Source organism: Barbatula barbatula, assembly GCF_947034865.1.
Source record: "Barbatula barbatula genome assembly, chromosome: 20".
Classification (NCBI taxonomy): domain Eukaryota; kingdom Metazoa; phylum Chordata; class Actinopteri; order Cypriniformes; family Nemacheilidae; genus Barbatula; species Barbatula barbatula.
In genome coordinates this window covers 19,057,041-19,075,894 of record NC_136783.1, presented here as the reverse complement: position 1 = coordinate 19,075,894, position 18,854 = coordinate 19,057,041, and the positions used below count along the sequence as shown (strand labels likewise).

The following is an 18,854-nucleotide window of genomic DNA, read 5'->3' as shown; positions in this document are numbered from 1 at the left end:
TATATTATGTAAACACAAACTGTTATTCTGGATGCGATTGATCGCGATTCATCGTTGGAAAGCCATTAAAAATTCATACATACTTTATGCGGTATGTATTCATTCATGTGATATCTATTTATTATATATAAATATAAATAATAAGTACTATATATATATTATACAGTATGTATATATTCATTTCATTATATCATACATAATTAATCGTATATTTATATAGTTTTTACAATATTAATACAATAATTTAATAAAAAAATATATTGTATTATGTTGTACTTTTGTGTTTATATTTACATTAAAGCTGCACTCTATAACTTATTTGTTAAACATACAAATAACAACCTTTTACTAAGCCAGTACATAAAACATCTGCATTTTTGGTTTCAGATGGATATGAAAACAAGGGTTACGGATTGCAGCTTTTATTTTTTAATCTTTATATTTTCAAAACAAACTAGATGTGTTTCGAACTCTAGATGAACTCAATCTTGAATGGCAAATCATGTTTGTTTGTTTTTTGTTTTTAAACATAAAATGCAAGCAAGGTCAATATACTAACTGCAATAAAGGCAAACCATATCTGTCCTGCATCTCTGTGGATTTGGGATTCGGGCACTTCTGACAGGTGTCTCCGAGGGTGGTTGACTGGCCTCTGGCTGTCGTTCCGCTTTGGCCCGAGAGCAGACCGACTCTCAGCGACTCTTTTCCGTTCCCTCCGGGGGTAATAAAAGAGTCGAGTGGCAGGGGGCCAAACTAGAGACGGGCGTTTGGTGACATTAGACGGACGGCTGAATCCTGTGGGAATGAGCCCATTTGTTACCCGACGGGAGAGACCGGCACAAAGAGAGAGAGAATGCTGAGAGTGTTTTTGTTCAAGGTCAGACACCAAACTGTAGATTTAGTGACTGAGACATGCGCTGTGCGCACACACACACACTTATGAACGCATATGTTCATTTTTACACACACAGAATATAATACGTCGCTGTTTTTTTCTTAATAGGACGAGAGGTTCTTCACTTAATGTTATTACGGATATCTCACCTGAGCAAAATCAACCTCCTCACCAGCTTACACCTGTCTGTACATTTGTTCCTCCTCCTTTCGTCCTCCACCTCTGGCTGTCCTCCGTTCTCCATCTGTTTGTTCTGGCAGAGTCGTAGCTAAATCAGATATGACCCACATACACCGACTTGAGGTGCCGTCAGGAGTGTATGTGTATGAGTGTGTGTGTTTAAGGTTAATGGTCAAAATCTGCTTTTGTTCTTTTAGAAGTTCCTCTGGCACTCTTAATGAACACATCGTGTGTAATTACACAAACACACACACACACACACACACCTCACTTCCGCCCCTCGGCCTGTAAGACAGATGTATTAGTGCTCCAGTTATTATCTCTCTCAAACACAATGACTTTGCTTTTGCCCTGAGGTTGTTGCACATCAGTGGATTTTGTCTTTAGTATCAGAATAAGGTGCAGCTGGAGGCCAAATCCAGCTGTCGATGTGACGTGAAGCATTAACAGAATCTTAAAGTCATTATGTTGAAATATTAAAACGATGATACAGTTAGCAGTGAGACTAATTCAGCTCGCAGCAAGTTTACTGTTATGGGTGAAATTATAAGACAAGCAATCTGTAACTTTTACCTCTCTATAACCATCTCTGTTTGAACCATAAAACTGCAGGTTACTTCCTCTTCTTAACTTTCTGTGGGTTGAAGAGTACAGACTGTTTAAGCGGCAAAAACATCAACAAACATTATTTGGCCCAAACTTATGGTAGACCTCTAAAAAAACAAATAACTGTGGAGTAAATTGTTATATTATCACCAAACAGGGACCGCAAGTTAACTTCAGACCTTGTGTTTGCGTCTGATAAAACCGATATGTGTGCATCCGATATGGTGTTGTCGTGCACATATACTATTTATCGCATTTTGTTTCAAGAAGGTTATTCAAGTGTGCTATTCGTATACTTCTCTTTAACTAAACATAAGAAAACACACCTTCAGTCTACATTTTAATGTACTTCTTTGAATGTACTTACTGTAAAATTGCACTTAAGTATACTACACTTATGCTGACAAAAACGTATATACTTCTATTTGGCCTATACTTCTACTCAATGTTTTGAAATATACTGAAAATAAACTTAAAATGATAACGGTGAATTCGGTGTGTTTTGCAAACCTATGTGTTTATGTCTCATACGATATATCATATAAATAATTCTTAAATTGGAAACTATAAGGATAATGGCTCAGTGCTAGCAACGCCAAGGTCATGGGTTCCATCCCAGGGGATTGCACATAATCATTATAAATGTATAGTATAATGCAATGTAAGTCGCTTTGGATAGAAGCGCCTGCTAAATGCATTAATGTACGCACAAGTATACTACTAATACATTAATGTTAGTATACTTGCCACATAAAGTATACTTAAAATACATTTCTTTACTTAAGCATACTTAATGAAATGAACTCAAAGTATACACTCTTAAAAGTAAAGTTGCTTAAAAGGTTCTTCACAGCGATGCCATGGAAGAACCCTTTTTGGTTCCTCAAAGAACCATTCAGTCAGAGGTTCTTTAAAGAATCTTACTTTTTATAATCTAAAGAACCTTTTTTTGGCTGTTAAAGCATCAAAGAACCTTTTCGAAGCACATTTTTTAAAGTGTGTACTTATTTATTGTAATGCTGTACGGACTGAGACGCTGCACAGGAGGGTGAAAATTTTACTCTCCCAGTGAATTATGCGTAAACTACAAGCAGTTTCAATGTTTTGCTGGAGAATTAGAAACATAATCGCAGAGTTTCTCCAGAGAAAACTACAGAAGTGAAGCACTAACTGTGGTCTTCTGCGGAAAACTGAGCTCAATCTGCTGCCAACAACATCCACTTACAGTCTGTGTGTGCGCGCGTTTGTGTACCATCCTATAGGGACGCCGGTGATGCCGGTGATGTTCAACTCATACCTGTTATTTTTCTCCTCTCAGTTTTGCTTCCTCACATCATCCTTTCCTTCTTAAGCAGTTCTCCTGCACTCTCGCTCTCTCTCTCTCTCTGTTTGGTTTTGATTAGATAGTCGCCACATTGTCATGCAAAGCGAGAGGAAGCAGAGAATACAAGAGAATTTCCTCTGCCGCTCGACTGAAAGGGCTTGGATATAATCCCTTGTGTCATGGAGTGGGAAGCGTCGGCTTTTTCTCAGACTGTTTGATTTTTCCTTTTCTCTTACCGTCATTCTTGCACTTCCTGGTGTCTGTTTTCCAATTGCCATCAAGGTAGATGGATGAGGCTCCATTCACATTTGTGTGTGATGTTTGTTTTTAATTACACTCTCGTCCTGTTTTGTTTGAGATAACAATGCAGGACTTTTTGTCGCTTTTACTTTATCTTGTGTTTTTGATGCGTGGAAATCCCAAAGGAACCTTCATCACTATTGTTTTTATAACAGCATAAACTTTGAAATGGACAAACGCTTTTCCACAATTTGTCTGTGTGTATAACCTGTGCATACGTGAGCATCTGGGGTCTGTACCCGTGGGCCGGAGAGGTGCTTACTGACAGGTGGAGTAATGATGGGCTTGATCATGCACAACTGACCATGCAAACCGTTACCCGCACACACACACCCTGACCTCTCTAGCATGTGTGTGTGTGTGTGTGCTTGCGTGCGTGCATGCTCAGACTCACTGATCCTTAATACCTTTCAATCGCACAAATTAAAACTGTCCTCTCGTAATACAGCCATCTCCCTTTACTTCAGCGTGTTGCATGTTTGTTGGCATTCATCTTGTCATCACAGCACGCTCCTCCACCGTCATACATCAAAACCCAATATATAAGCAGTTTAACAGTGCAACATGTATAAAAGTTCATCCGCCACGTTTCTCTCTCTTTCACGAGGCGTTCGGCATTTGTGTACCGAAAGATTAAGTAGCTCCGAAGGGCCTGTGTTTACAAATATGCAGCTGGCAAACAGGCCAAAGCCTCCGTATGACTGCGGAATACAAATAGGTTTTTTATCAGCGCTGAGCTCCTGCCCAAAGAAATTGTGTTTTCCATCCTTTCCTCTTACTCTATGAAATATGAAGCGTTCTTTTCCTCCATCTGTCTCCCGCTCGCTCTCACTCTCCCCGATGTTAGCAGACGTGTTTTCGCTACACACTCTTAGTACACAAACACACACACTTACAAACAGCATGTTGGAGTAAATCTCGTGGAAATGTGCCTGGCTTACATTTCACCCCACCCCAATAACAACAAAACAAAAATAAATATTTTTACATGAAGAAAATCAAGCTTTATTATCACATTATTACGTTTTATTTTATTATTTTTATGATAAATATGCATTGCTTTTAGACCATTTTTACTTTTTTTCTGTGTTTTTTTCTCATTACATGAGAAGATAAGTATTTTTAGCCGATTCTTAAAGACTACTACAGAATCTGCTGATCTTGTGACAGGAGGGAGATGGTTCCAGAGTCGTGGAACACATCCGGAGAAAGTGCGTGAAAGTGATTTTGTTCCTTTTTGGGACGGCACCACAAGACGTTGTGAGCGCAGGGATCGGACAGGTACATACTGTAAATCTGAATTAGCGAGTGAAGATAAGGGGGTGCCGAACCGGTGGTGGTTAAGTAGGCCAAGAGCAGAGATTTGAATTGGATGCGGGCGACTATTGGGCACCAGTGCCACCTAACGAAGAGAGGAGTGACGTGCGCTATCTTCGGCTCGTTGAAGACCACTCTTGCCGCTGCATTCTGGATCATCTGGTTGTACAAGGTGTAAGACCAGCCAGTAGAGCATTGCAATAGTCCAGTCTGGACAGGACAAGAGCCTGGACAAGATCTTGCGTAGCATGCTCAGACAGGAAAGGTCTAATTCTCATTATTCTCATTACCTTCTCACTACTAAATATTGTATTATTAAGTCAAATAATATGAAAAAGCTCTTAATGTACAAAAATATAGTCTTGCATCACGTTTGAGTAAATCTAATAAAAATATTTCACCTAAAAAAGCATATATTTCCATTATATTTTTAATATTTCGTTATATTTAGAACAATAAATATAATTATTAGTATTGTTTATAATAATTATAATATAATACTAACGACAATAATAATAATAGTAATTATTATACGATTGTCATTCTTATATTATATAACTGTTCTTATGTTTAAGTAATAAATAAATAAATCGTTTTTTTTAAATATGCATTTATTTTACTGTAAAACTTTTAACATTTTGTACGTTTCTTAAAACGTTTTCCTAATTCTCATTATAATTGATTAATTAATTATTATTTTAACCTTCTCGTAACTTTTTAATAATGTTTGTTCACAATACAAAAAAATATTTAATCTTTTAAATCCGTCCATTTACATGTTTCAATCACATGAACTTGCTCTCTTTCGTTTCACTTACTTTCTTTTTTATTTTACTTCTCATCTTTTCTTTATCGGCCTTTTCCCATTTTCCTCTCTCCATCATTTCCCCGTCCTACTTTTCCCTCTCTGTTCTTGTTCCAGGCTGCACTCTTGTCCCATCCCTTCCTTCAGACGCAGCGCTGGGAATATTAGCCAGCAGACAGATCATTTAGGGGTCAGACCTGTGAATGTGTTAATTGTGATTTATAGCTGAACTGAATTTAAGAAGAGCTTTTCCTTATTGACCACCTGAAGCTGAAGCCCTGAGAAAAAGAGTCGGTACCATTTCGTTTTTCTTAACAGCGTATGGTACGTACACTCTTGGGGTTTCTGTCGGCCCCAGATACTCATATTATTTTAGTATAAATGGCTTTAGAGCTTGCGAGCGAGATTCAGCGCATCAGTGATGATCCTGGAGGTCAAGGTCTGTGAGGTGAACAGGCTGTGCGATAGTGTGAGGGAAATCACTGACCTTTACCGTAAGGAATATTTCTGTTAGTTTTTTTAACTAATGTCCATCTATAAGTAATGATCCTACATAAGTGAAAATGCCCTCATCTAGGTGTGTCTGCATTATTAATGACCTGTGAGACGTGAGGGGTCACCAGTGAAGCTGATGGGTTTATAAAGACACCATACAGAGGACATGAGTGATTTTTCCTCAAATGCTGTTGTTTTTTGCAGCTCAGGAGATTTGATGGAGTTCTCGGTTGTTTCATTTAAGAATCAAATGAGTCTTCTTAAATTGGAGAAATAAAAATAGAAACATGAAGGGTATGGAGGAGTAAAATGAATGTAGATTGTAAACGTAAAATAACGTTGGATTTGGGTAAATTTGATGAGAAATGTTTGAGTTCATGATGAGCTCTTCAATAATGTTGGCTTTCTTGATAAATGCATCTTGTTATCATCGGAAATATCTGGAATGCCGGAGACTTGAGCAAAAGATCTCCAATTAATCTCATTGATGGCTATGAGAAATAAATGAGATATCAAAGAGATCTCATCTGGGTTTTTTATGGCATTCTCACGAAAAGATAATTGAGACCTAATTTGTTCGCCACCTTATGCCGACTCGTTGTTTTTGCCGTCCTGTGAAAGACATCTCTTTAAAGGTTGGAGGGGAGAATAAAGAGTGTATCTGTCCTTCATCAGCAGTCTCCTCTGAGTCTCAACCTCCTCTGACGCTCACTACATGTCTGCACCATCAGCAGGGATTTGGTTTGGTGCCTCTTCAGACTGTCAATGGCCCTGCCTCGCCCATCCTCTGCCTCAAATCACACCCGCCTCAGGATGACCCTTATCACAGGCCGATAAAAATCCACCCTCAGCGGGCCGATAAGAGAGAGAGGGAGGGTGAAGAAGAGAGCGGCGCATCTGTACGATTAGATAAAGGAGAGGCGCTCTTGACAGACTGAAGGTTTTTTAGCCAGAGGATGTTTTGAATGCGAGCATTCAGCGCTTGGGGCTGAAAGGCAATTTCCCGAGGACACAACGATTGTTGAGCATTGAGGTTTTTCTGACTGACGTCCTTAAGAAACGTCCTGTTCTCTTTCTAATCAGAGGAGTGTTTACATGAGTACAGTGCCTCTGGCTTTCTCTCTTTTCTGCGCTCCCTCTGTTGCTGTCTTTCTCCAGGCGGCACTGGCACTTTTAAGGAAGATGGTGTTAGGTCTCCGCCCAGGATGCATAAAAGGTCCAGCGATACAGAAGCACAGAAGTCAATATGCATCAGTGTCGAGGGCCGGGCAGCATCCATAAACTCTTTGGCATTTTCTGTGCTGGTTTTGGAGGACAAATCTGTATTTTGAATTTCCTTGAAAACATTTATTATTTTGGCAATTCTGTTTGTTGCCACAAGCTATTTAAACATTCATGTATTCATGCCTTTAAAATATATATTTAAAATGCATGAAACAGGAGTAGAAGAAAAATGCAGAACTGTGCAAGAACAGGTCGTATCTCTTAAAGGGATAGTTCACCCAAAAATAAACAAAAATCAATCATTTATTTCTTCTGCCATGCAAGTTAAAACCTGTACCGGACTCTTTTTTTCGTGAAAAACAGAAAAGAAGATATTTTGAGAATTGTCCATAATTTGGAAGTCAATGCCAACTTGGATTGGTTACCAACATAAAAAATAAAGTCAGACAGGTTTGGAATGACATGAGGATTAATAAAGGATGAGAAATGAAGAGTAGAATAAACTACACGCTTGCTCATATAAAAAAACAATTGAATTATGCAAAAATATTTCATTAATGATCAGACAGAGGACGAAGAATTTAGTAAATGATGGGCGATCGATTTCTCTACAGGTTTTTATTCTAAGCACACACACGCACAGCCATGATGTCATCGCTTTTCTCAGTGACTGAATCGTGTGTGCGCTTTAACCTTGATACTGAGAAAGTGAGAGAGAGAGTAATTCTAACCTTAAAAACCTGCTGATTAAAGCTAGTTTGGAGGAATTCGATTCCGCTTAATGCCTTTGGCCGTCCGCCCGGCCCTGACGACGGCTCGCCATTAACATCCACGGACAGCATGTCTTCACTCAGCCAGAGACGTGAGCGGCACACACACACTTACACACGTGTGCCCATCATGTTCTCTCTGATGTGTCTTTGTTGATCAGCGTTTGTGTTTCCTGCAAACTGCCCACCGGGACTGATCGGAGCGCAGTTCTCTCCTCCTGTTTCTGCAGATGCAGCAGTCTCTGAATCTGTTCATGGTCATTTGGTTCTGATTTCAGAGTTTGAAGGGGTTTTTAAGTTAAATGTAGGTTAAGGTTCGGATTGATAAAGCAGATTTTAGATAAGCACGCGTTTGCTCAAATGCATGGATTTGTCTGTAATACTCGATTTCATCCAAATGATTTGTGTGTTTAAGTGTTCTGTTATGGTAAACTAGGACTCTGAACTACAATTATAATAAAGGTCAAATTATTATACATGTTTTATAAACAAATTATTTCATTGTACTATTTTACATTTAAGAGACGTTTTATCCAAAGAAATTATAAAAACTCTGTACTAGAATTACAAAAAAAGATTACATTTATACATATTTTATATTTAAAATACTTTGTAGCCAAAGTCTGTACAAAAAACATTGTACTAAAATGATTAAAATGTTTTAAACTATAGATAGAGATGTTTTATCCCAAATTTGTATAAAAACTTTATAAAAAATAGATTATAAAAAAGTGAAATTATACATATTTTACACATATCCATTTTTTGTTTCCTTGGCATACAGAAAATCTCAGTGTATGATATTTCAATCTTTTAATAAATTCATAATCATACAAAGTTCATGCAGTAAGATAGACTCACTTTATGTCACAGGACAGAATGCCCTCCACCATCTGAATATCCCAAAAACCGAACCGCAGATGTTCTGTTGGGGCTTATTGTCTTATCTCATGAAAACAACATATCAGTGTCTTGTGAAAAGTGACTAAAGAAGCATAATCGGAAGCAGACTTGTATTTCCGCTGTAGGAGATATGTAGATATTGGGTATATCATTGCTGATTTGCACTGATATACCCAACACGAAAGGCACCTTGGTGTCTGAATGTGTGTTTGTGGGCGTGTTACTGTGCGTAGGACATGACTGTGCTTCTGATCTAATCGTGTGAATGTAATTAGGCTTTAATTGCTCAGCGTGTGAGGCCCCTGGCATCTGTCTGGGCCCCAGACGCTAAATAATGCCCTCTGACGTTGTCATCAACCAATCTCACTATTACCAAACTTCCTCTGATACCAAACAACCACACGACACACATGGCTGAGGGGGGGGGGGGTGCGGTAACGTGATTTACATTGTGAAGTACGCAGTGTTTATACAAATATGGCTCAGTGGACTTACACGGTCTTAAGCAGATGTATCACACTCTTAATAGTTATCTTATTAGTTGCAAAGTGTCAAACTAAATATGCATCATAGGAGAATTGTTATTTATTACTATTATTAAATTTTTTGTCAATGTCGCGAACATTTCCAACACCAGTGGCCTGTATCACGAAGCGAGGTGAAATGCGTTATATTTAAGTATGTTTTTAAACGAATATAGCTTTATTAATTTAAATGATATGGTTAATATTAATTAATAAATATAAATGATTAACTCATATAATAATTACGTGAATGTGTTTTGAATTATTATCAAAAAATGTAAATATCACTAAGTAGCGAAACATTTTCTCTTAATCATCTTTTCACTTTAAACTTTCACTGCGTCGGATATACGTCACTTTTCTCAGAGCTAATCGGTCCAGTTTCGGTTTGCGATCCCAGAATAAAACCAGCTCAAAACCAATCCACCTTCTTGAGCAGGAAAACTCGGTGTATGCTTAAACTAAACGCGAAACGAAACCGGCTTCGTGATACAGGCCACTGATCTCAAACTAGATGTTCAATAAAACTTTTAGTAAGAACAGCAGGATGGAAATGTCATTTTAAACACATCTCCAGTTTATCATAGATACTTATAGGTTTGGTAATTTTAGCATATTATAGATGGTTTCACTAGATGCGCTGGCCTTAAGTCAACGTGTCTGTGTTTGCTAATAATATAAACATGTATTTTATATTTAATTTATGTTAATTTATAAAATATTTTATTGTATATTAATTATATTCAATCAAATTAAAACTACTCCGGTCAACCAGAAGTAAAGTTTGGACCACATAACGTTTGTTTATGTTGTTGACATTGAAAACGTATATAGCGTATTTGTCAAATATTGTTTTTTTTACTTCAAATCACTTTAATTATGTGGCTTCACAAAACTGAATGAGGTAGATCGTGGCCCCTTAATCATAATATAATAAATACAATGCAAACGTTCAGCTAGATGCATCTAGAAATGTATAATCATCTAATATAATCAAATCTTTCATTTCAGCATCAAACTGTCTATCAGTTTGTTTTAGTTTTTAACAAATGTTTATTTTGTGTTACTGTGAATAAATGTGGAACTATTAAGCATATAAATATTTCAAGGAATGTTATATTTACACACATTTACTGTGTGTACGTGTCCGTGCGTGTGGTGTGTGTGTGGAACTGGTCTCCCGTCATAGTTGATCGATAACTTGAGAACTGTGAGTCTATTTACAGGCTTTTATTCATGTGGATGAATTTTTATGTGAATTTAATCTCAACATATCACTCCTTCTTTCCCCCCCCCCCACACACACACACACACACTGTATACCACGAGTTGATTAAATTACTTGATTATTATTTTATATACATGAATCAATAAATATTATATATTATGTATATATTACTGTTTTACTATCAACACTTTTTAACTGTTTTATGGACTGCTGTCATTTGCAAAACAAATGGTTTAATTTGTGTATTGCTTTATTGTGTAACACATATTATTATGCGTTTCATTTTCGTTTTAATTGACGGATTGGTTAAAGTGTTTACCAGGTGATTAATGTTTTGTTTTGTGTTTTGTTTTAGTGTTTAACAAATGTTTGTTTTGTTTCTGTATTTAACACGTGCTTTTATTTGTCTCTTTGTTTATCTGATGTCTTGTATTAGTGTTTAGCTGACGGTTTGTTTTGTGTTTTGTTTCAGTGTCTGTACGGCTGCTATGTCCACTCCTCCATCATTCCCACCTTCCACCGCCGCTGTTACTGGCTGCTCCAGGTAAGCGTTCAGCTCTTCCTCTCACTGTTTAGTTTAAAGCTACACAAACAAACAAACAAACACTCCTATTTCTATCCTCAGTATCTCTGTGTCTCTCCCCTTCTCCCTCTCATATTAAATGCAAGAACAGTCAGGGGGCGTGAGCTGTAACTGAGGGTATAAACACATCTGTCAGATTATATTAGCCAGAGATGCTCAATTGAGCTGTGAGAAATGAAATCTCGCTATTGTGTAGCAAACATCTGAGATATCTCATCAGAGATACAGAGAGAGATGTGTTTAGCTTGAAGGCAGCTTCAAACATCAGCGCCATACTGTTATGAGAATGCATTATTATGTGAAAGAGAAAGATCTGTATGCGAGTATGAGAGAGATAGAATCAGGGAGGGAAATACGTGAAAATACAGCAAAAATGTTGCGGTTTAAAGACATAACGTTTATTATTAGCAAACCACTTTGTGCATTTCTAAGTTTGGGATGTTTCCATACAAGTCAGAGCTCTTGCGAATGGCTTTGAGACCCCCGAAGTTAAATTGTTAAAAGCTGTGAGTTCAATATGTGCATGCAACATCAGAGGAGATTTGCAAGTCATCTTAGCTTCTAGTCATCTTGCCAACTAGTCCACAACCTACAAGTAGTGACATTCCATTATGTGTAGTCACAGCCTGGTGTTTGTGTGCACGTAAGTGTACGTGTGTGTATAAAATAGTGTCTCTGTGCAGAGTTGTCTGTTTCTCCACAGTCTGGCAAAATTAACACTGGAAACAAACGGCATCAATCAAAGTCGACAGGCAATAATTCACTCCACGAGAAGCGCGCGCACAGACAGAAAGAAATGCAGTGAGAAACAAATATAAATATAAGCATCACTCATATTAAAGAGTCGCTAACGCTCGACGTATTATAGAGTCTAAAGCGCAGTGACCTGCCAGCAGTGTGTTCATGTGTTGCGTTTCGTCTGTAGCAGGAATACAAAAGTGCGTGTCTGTATGTGTTTTTGTAGGTGTGTGTACTTGTATCTGTGTGTGTTTGCTGTGATCTGAATTGACGTACACTGGAGTAGAAGTAAAAGTAAGTTAATGAAACACTAAAACAAAAACAGAAAAGTAAACAAAAATGTGAGGAGAGAATTCAGAGGTGATAAAGAGAACGTGAACTGTTGAATTTTTCACAGTTATGGAGGCTTGTGCCCAGCTGGGCAGGTAAGAATGATTGATTGCACACACAGAGAGAGAAAGAGAGGGGGGCAGAGCGAGAGAGAGAGAGAGAGAGAGCACCCACGCTACACAGTAAACCTAAGAAACACAAATTTTCATCTTGACTGTTGCACATCTGCCAAATCACAAGCAGATTATCATGCGCAGTGTTTGATTTATGAAATATTGTTTGTTACATATAAATGTTTTGTGACGGGACGGCATACAGATTCACATTACTGTTGAACATTGGGCAATGCTTTCCAGATGTGTAAAGCCCCTGTGAAGAAAGAGGAGATGAACTTAATTTCACAATACGAAAATTACAATCAGAACTTGAAAAGCATAGTGAAGAACAGTCTTTAAGAGTCAGATAAAAGTGTGAATTTGTTTTGCTTCATCTGAAGGGGGATGTAGAGGAAAAGTGCAAGCGTTTATGAAAGTGACATTCTCGTGCCACGGTATCGCCTCTTAATGTTGCATCCTAACCAGGCACCTTTTGGTTTGTTGCTGTAGCTTTTAAAGGTCCAATGTGTATTTTTGTGATGGATGTATTGACAAAATGCAATATAATGTACATAACTATGTGTTCAGAGGTGCATGTATTACTTACATAATGAAGCGTTATGTTTTTATTGCCTATTTCTATCTACATACACCGCGGGTCCCCTTGCATGAAATTCACCATGTTGTTGCCCTAAACGGACAAACTTCTCTATGGAGCGCGTTTCCTAAATAAGTTTTCTCCGTCGGCTAAAAAGCGGAAACATGACGACATCTTTTTCCGTCTTCCTAAATTATTATGTTGAATAGGTGTTAATGTGCATACATGCCCGGTCATATGTTATGTGTTGTGATGTCATAACCCTGCGCCTTCTTAAAGGATGAGAGTGTGATCAGAGAACAGACACGGGCAGTGTGTTAGCTTTGAGAGATGCTCATTGATTTATGCTCCGGCACACCGAGCTCACTCGCAAGGTTACACCGCAGAGATTGGTGCCCGTCACTGCGAACGAAAGACCACCCGAGCTTTCTGATAGCCCGAACACACTCGCACACGCTCCATTTGGGACTGTCAATCACGCCCTTCGATGTCAGTCTTTGTACCTCCGTCACATTGGTCACTGAAAGTTTCAGCTTTAACCTAAACATTAATCAGAGATATTAAGATGATTAAGATACCAAGAAGAAACAATGAAGTACGTTTTCTTTATCAGGTGTGATTGTTTTTTCAACGACAGACATATTAAATACAAACATGATTTTTTCCTTGCATATCATAGATTACATTTTTCTAGGACATATTTTACAAAAAAGGGAATGGCACCTTTTTATAATTGTTATAACATAAACCATACAGTGCTGTTAGAGTTTATAACATTGATACAGCTGTATTTACCACAAAAAAGACGAATAATGCCGTTGGTCTACTAGAGCTCCAAACATTGAGTAACAAAAACACGGACACCGTGCAAGGGTTAAAACCTGTTGTTTGAACACCTATTAGCAAGTAAATGATACCCTTAAGTATATACTGTATATTTCACTTAATTTCATATTTTCTCATCCCTTAAGTCATGTAAGAAATGCGTGCCGGGATCGGTAGCTTCACACGTTGGTCATAATGTGCATGTAATGGGCAGATAATGGTTGGAATAATCTCAACGTGGACCAGACGGCTATTTTCAAATCTTTCAACATACTGTATGACTCTTGACCTACAGAAACTTTACATTTATTCCTTCAGCGTCTCAAAACCCGAAGGCTGGATGACATGCTTTCTGTTGAATGACTGTTTTTAATCTTTTCGAATGAGATTGTTTTGAATGCATTTACAGCGCATTAAATGCACATCACACATAGGAAGGAATTGCGTGCTCTTCTCTCTCTCTTTCTCCCTCACTGCCATCTGTTTTGATTTCATCTCTTTTGACAGCCTGTTGAAATTGTGACCGCAGTCTTGTATTGCAGTCGACCTCTCCATTCACTTCCATTTCATGCTGTGTAAAACGCAGCTATTTGCTCCATCCGCTGGGCTTTGGAGGTTCTGCTGGTCTCCGGTCAACACACCCCACAACAACTTAATACAACGCAGACATTCACCTTCAGCTCCGCGGCGAACACAAGCGAATACGTGGTTTAATTCGGATCAGTCGTGACGTGTGTGCGGTCTCTATTGAGTTACAGAGAAGTTGAATTCAAAATTGAAATATTTCTTTTTGTAATACACCTGAAACCAACTAGGCGTAAAGGTCACCGTCGGATCAAAATTGGATTGCATTTTCTCTTAGTTCATCAAGTCTGTACACTATACAATTTATTCTAAAAGTTAACTAAACGTTTTCTCTTCCAGGAAATTAAACCAAAAATTATTGAGACTTTTTGCATGTGCTAATTTTTGCATTATTTTAAAATGCATCTCCTTTCTTACTCCTAATACAAATGACTATCAAGCTGGCTGTGCAAACTAAAGGCTATTGGTTTTTATTTAAAAACGCACAAGCCCTTTGATATGTCAAACCATTTCAAGGGCCGCTCAGCTGAAAAAGGTACGAGCCGTCAAACGTTATTTAAAATAAGTATTTCAGGCCTACAGCTCTCAGCGGGCAATGATTCTTAAACCCTTTAAAACTTTGAGCGCTACACGTTTCCTTTTGAAGTTCCGTACTGTTCTTTCTTTTTCAAAAAAGACACCTTAAAAAGTAAAAGCCACGACTTCATCAACCTTAAGCCCTGTCTGAACACTGTCGCGCACGGAAGCTTTCTTCTCCCAGAGAAATCCTTGAGAAGAACAGAGACTTCCTGTGAAACACACGCACACATTTACAGATCCTCCAGAGATGCCCGCGGCCCCACTCAAAGAAAGGTCCTGAGACAAATAAGGAGTGTTGTGGAGCCATTAGGACTGCTTTCCCCTTGACCTCTCAAACAGGAACGGCCATTACCAAGTTGCTGGAACAAAACCTCAAGATGGGTTCAGTGTTCGGCAACCCAGCAGGTTTTTTTCTGGACGTTATGCTGGAGATGTTGTTTTTAGTGCGGTGCGCTCGAGAGACAAATAGACAGAGAAAGAACAGTAAAAGCCAGGGAGCAAGGTATGGTGGTCCATTAAATAATACATCCTTTCTGAAAGGCCTTACAGGTGTGGAGGAGATTACAGGCCGCTTAAAGGCTCTTACAGCAGTCTGCAGCTGTCAGTCTCTGACCCTCAGCTAACACAAACCAACTCATGAAACAGGAAGACGTGGTAACATAAAGGTTGCGCAAGCAAAACAAAAGACCTGAACACTTCTGTCATTAAGTAACTTTGTCTCGTAGGGTTTTAATACTTAAATGAGGTCAACTGTTTCCATTCCTTTGATTTCATTGTCCTCATGTTGCATTTTTTAATACATAATTTCAAGTTCCATCCATCCATCCATTCAAATTTATGTTTACATGTTTAAATGACTTATGTTGCAGTGATTGCTTTCTGTTTTAGTATCTTGTTTAGTCAGTTTTTCCCCATCGAGGGTGTTTTTGTTCTTGTTCATTAAAGTCTGTTTGTTAACCCCTTCACCCCGCTGCCTTGCAATTGAGTTCTTCCACCACGCATCCCGTGACAGTCTTTTTATTTATTACAGATTTATTACATTTTATTTATAAAAAATGTATTATGTTCTTTTTTAATTGTTATTTTATTCATATATTTTGGATTATAATACCTTTGCATGCTTAATTTACATGTTTCATATTATATTTGTTTAATATTTTATTATATAACTTCATTATTTTTATTGTCTAAATTGTGTTTTAATTACTTTACATGTTTAAACTTATGATGCACACGATTTTTATTTTATGTTCATATAGATTATTTTATTCATATTTCTTAAATTATGTTTTTGAACTCTAAATATTTTTGGGATAAACATCTTAAGTGGTAGTACATGTCTAATGTATTGGTTGGCCCACATTGACGTTTTGGTCTTAGATTTCTAAATGCAGAGTGAAAAATTCTTGAAAACAATAATCGTCGAGAACTTTGTGAAAGGATGAGTGGTACATCACTAAAAAAGGTCCTGAACTCATCTTGATGCTTCTTGGGGCTTTTATTTTGTCGGGCGGCACCGTCAGGTCTTTCCCCAGAGAGCGAATGAGAGAAAACAGCATCTGAATAACAGATAGGCCCGCTGCTAATTGAAAAGAGAGCAAATTAATTACAGTAATGAAGCAATTAAAGGGCTGTCACACAACCCAGTCTCTCTTTTAGGCTGCTAAGCATTTTGTTTCTCAAGCGTTCCCCGATGTCTGGAGCACAGAGCAACTCTTCCTTTTACCTCCTTGTTTCTCCTTCATTTCATCTCTCTTAAGCACACACACACGGCAGGAAAGAAACAGAAAATGTGATGCAAATATACAGGTACGCCCCAATAAAAGGCCAGAGGAAGGTCATATTTTGATGAACGATAATCTTCCTTTATTTTAAACTTGTTTTAAGCATGCTTTAAAAAAAGGCTGTAAAATGCTATGATTTTCGCAATGAATGCTTAATGCAAAACGTGTTAATGCATTTAAAACACGCAGTAATTCATCTGTTTAGCAGACCTGCATCCATCTGGGTGTGCATAAAGATGAAACTAACTCTCTTGTCTTGACTCTTGGTGTGTGTCATTGATGTACACAAATTAGATTGTGTAGACAGTTACAAATGGACATTTATTTCCCTCCGTGCACACAAACACAAAAGGAGGATTGATGTTTACCTGTCGGCCTCTTCATTATTTCTCTTTAAGATGCATGTTAAGAGAGTGTGTGTGTGTGTGTGTGCGTGCGCGTGTGTATCAGTGTTTTTCTGTGCTGTCCAGAGATGACACGACGTTGGCAGTGATGTCAAGATGGCTTCAAAGACTTCTGTCGGTTCTTTTATGTGACTCTTGGGGACCCTAAAGGAACAAAAATAAACCCAGAGAAGAACAGAGAACACATTTTTTATTTATATTTTGTTATTGTCCTTTCTATCAATACTGCTTTGTATTGATTCAATGCTTTGGCAGTTTTGTATGGAAACCACACACGTGCCAATAAAGCGTTATGAAAGACTTAAGAACCTCTCGTCTTCTTTAATGAAAATCTAAATACATTTTGTGAAGAATTGCGATTGTAATTGTACTATATCAATATAAAGCTTTTGTTTTACACTTAAAAGCATTTATTGTCTTGAGCCGATATCATTTCTGTAATTTATTTTCTTTTGTGTAGTCGCCAGTAGAATCCATTAGTGTGTGTTGGCAACAGTGTTATATCACAATCTCAGACAGTACACCCTTACTTCTCTCTCTCTCACACACACACACACAGACACACTTTTCGAATGTGCTTTGAGTCATCTTGCCACGTGTGTGTGTGTGTGTGTTCACTAAAGTGTTATTTCAGCGTCCATGCGTTAAGGATTAATGCTCTCTTTGTGTCCTCAATTCATTATTTTGATGCTACAGTAGATCTTCTAAACTCTTGCATGTCTCCATTTGCTCGAGAGATGTTTGTATTCCCTGTGGCAGATGCCTGTCAGTACTCGTGTGTGTGTGTGTGTGGTCAGTTGTGTTCATGCGCGAAAAAATAAAAGTGACAAAAAGTAATGAACCCTCTGATGCATGATGTCCACAGCAGTAAACAGGTCTTTAAAATCTACTTTAACCGTTTAGGGTGTGATATATCAAACACACTGTTGGGTGTCTTACCTTTACCCTTGACCATTACCCATAATTCAACAGTACAGTCGTCTTATTCGCTGTGTTTGTTTTTTTATGACCACACAAATTCAAATTGGCTGACAAAGGGAATATTTAATATTTACCTAAAGCAAATACAATTACATTTCTGGTTTAAAGTGAATAGAAACGTGACGATTATTCATTTACGTATTAAATGTTATTATCCTTTTTATTTATTCATTCCTTTGCTTTTGTTTTGCTTTTGTGGTGTGATCAATGCTGCCCCTCAGGCCAATAGCGGAACTGCATAGAAAGTTAACATTACGCAATGCTCACTTGCGTATGTAGTGTCATTTAAATCGCATATAAACTCATTTGACAGAGTCTGAGGTGAGGATACCGAGGCTGTGGTAAAGAAGATGGGCCGTACAGTGTTTTAATGCAAACAAAAACACCTCATCGATTACAACAGACTTCAGTGTCCACACATATAGCCCGCCGTATGTGAGAGGAAATTACCCTTGAAATGAATTGTGTGTGTGCCGTGGGCAGAGAACTGCCTAATGATGGACACACAGCACATTTATCATTACACACACTGTGTCCAGAGCAACTATTATAAGCAATACACACACACACAGACGCACACAGACTCCATGATGCATAGATGTCACACATGAACAGCTCCATGCCTGCAGAATGTCAAACGCTCGCTGTTGTTCGTGCTTCGTGGGTCATTTTATCACAGATACAAATTATTGACTGTTATTTATGTCGTTTCAAACTTGCATTATTTTATTTCATCTGTGCAACGCAAATGTTGATGTTTACAATGAAAGTGAATGAGCTG

The 18,854-nt window shown here is 38.0% G+C and overlaps 1 protein-coding gene across 1 annotated transcript in view; it reads left to right on the top strand.

Moving 5' to 3' along the window:
• Window positions 1-18,854, top strand: part of camta1b (calmodulin binding transcription activator 1b) — a gene marked incomplete at its 3' end in the record, with an annotated part of 228,930 nt that overhangs the window by 181,016 nt on the left and 29,060 nt on the right. The window contains exon 6 of the mRNA XM_079482727.1: window positions 11,044-11,115. Within this exon, the coding sequence (XP_079338853.1) occupies window positions 11,044-11,115 (72 nt within the window). The remainder of the gene's footprint in view (window positions 1-11,043; window positions 11,116-18,854) is intronic.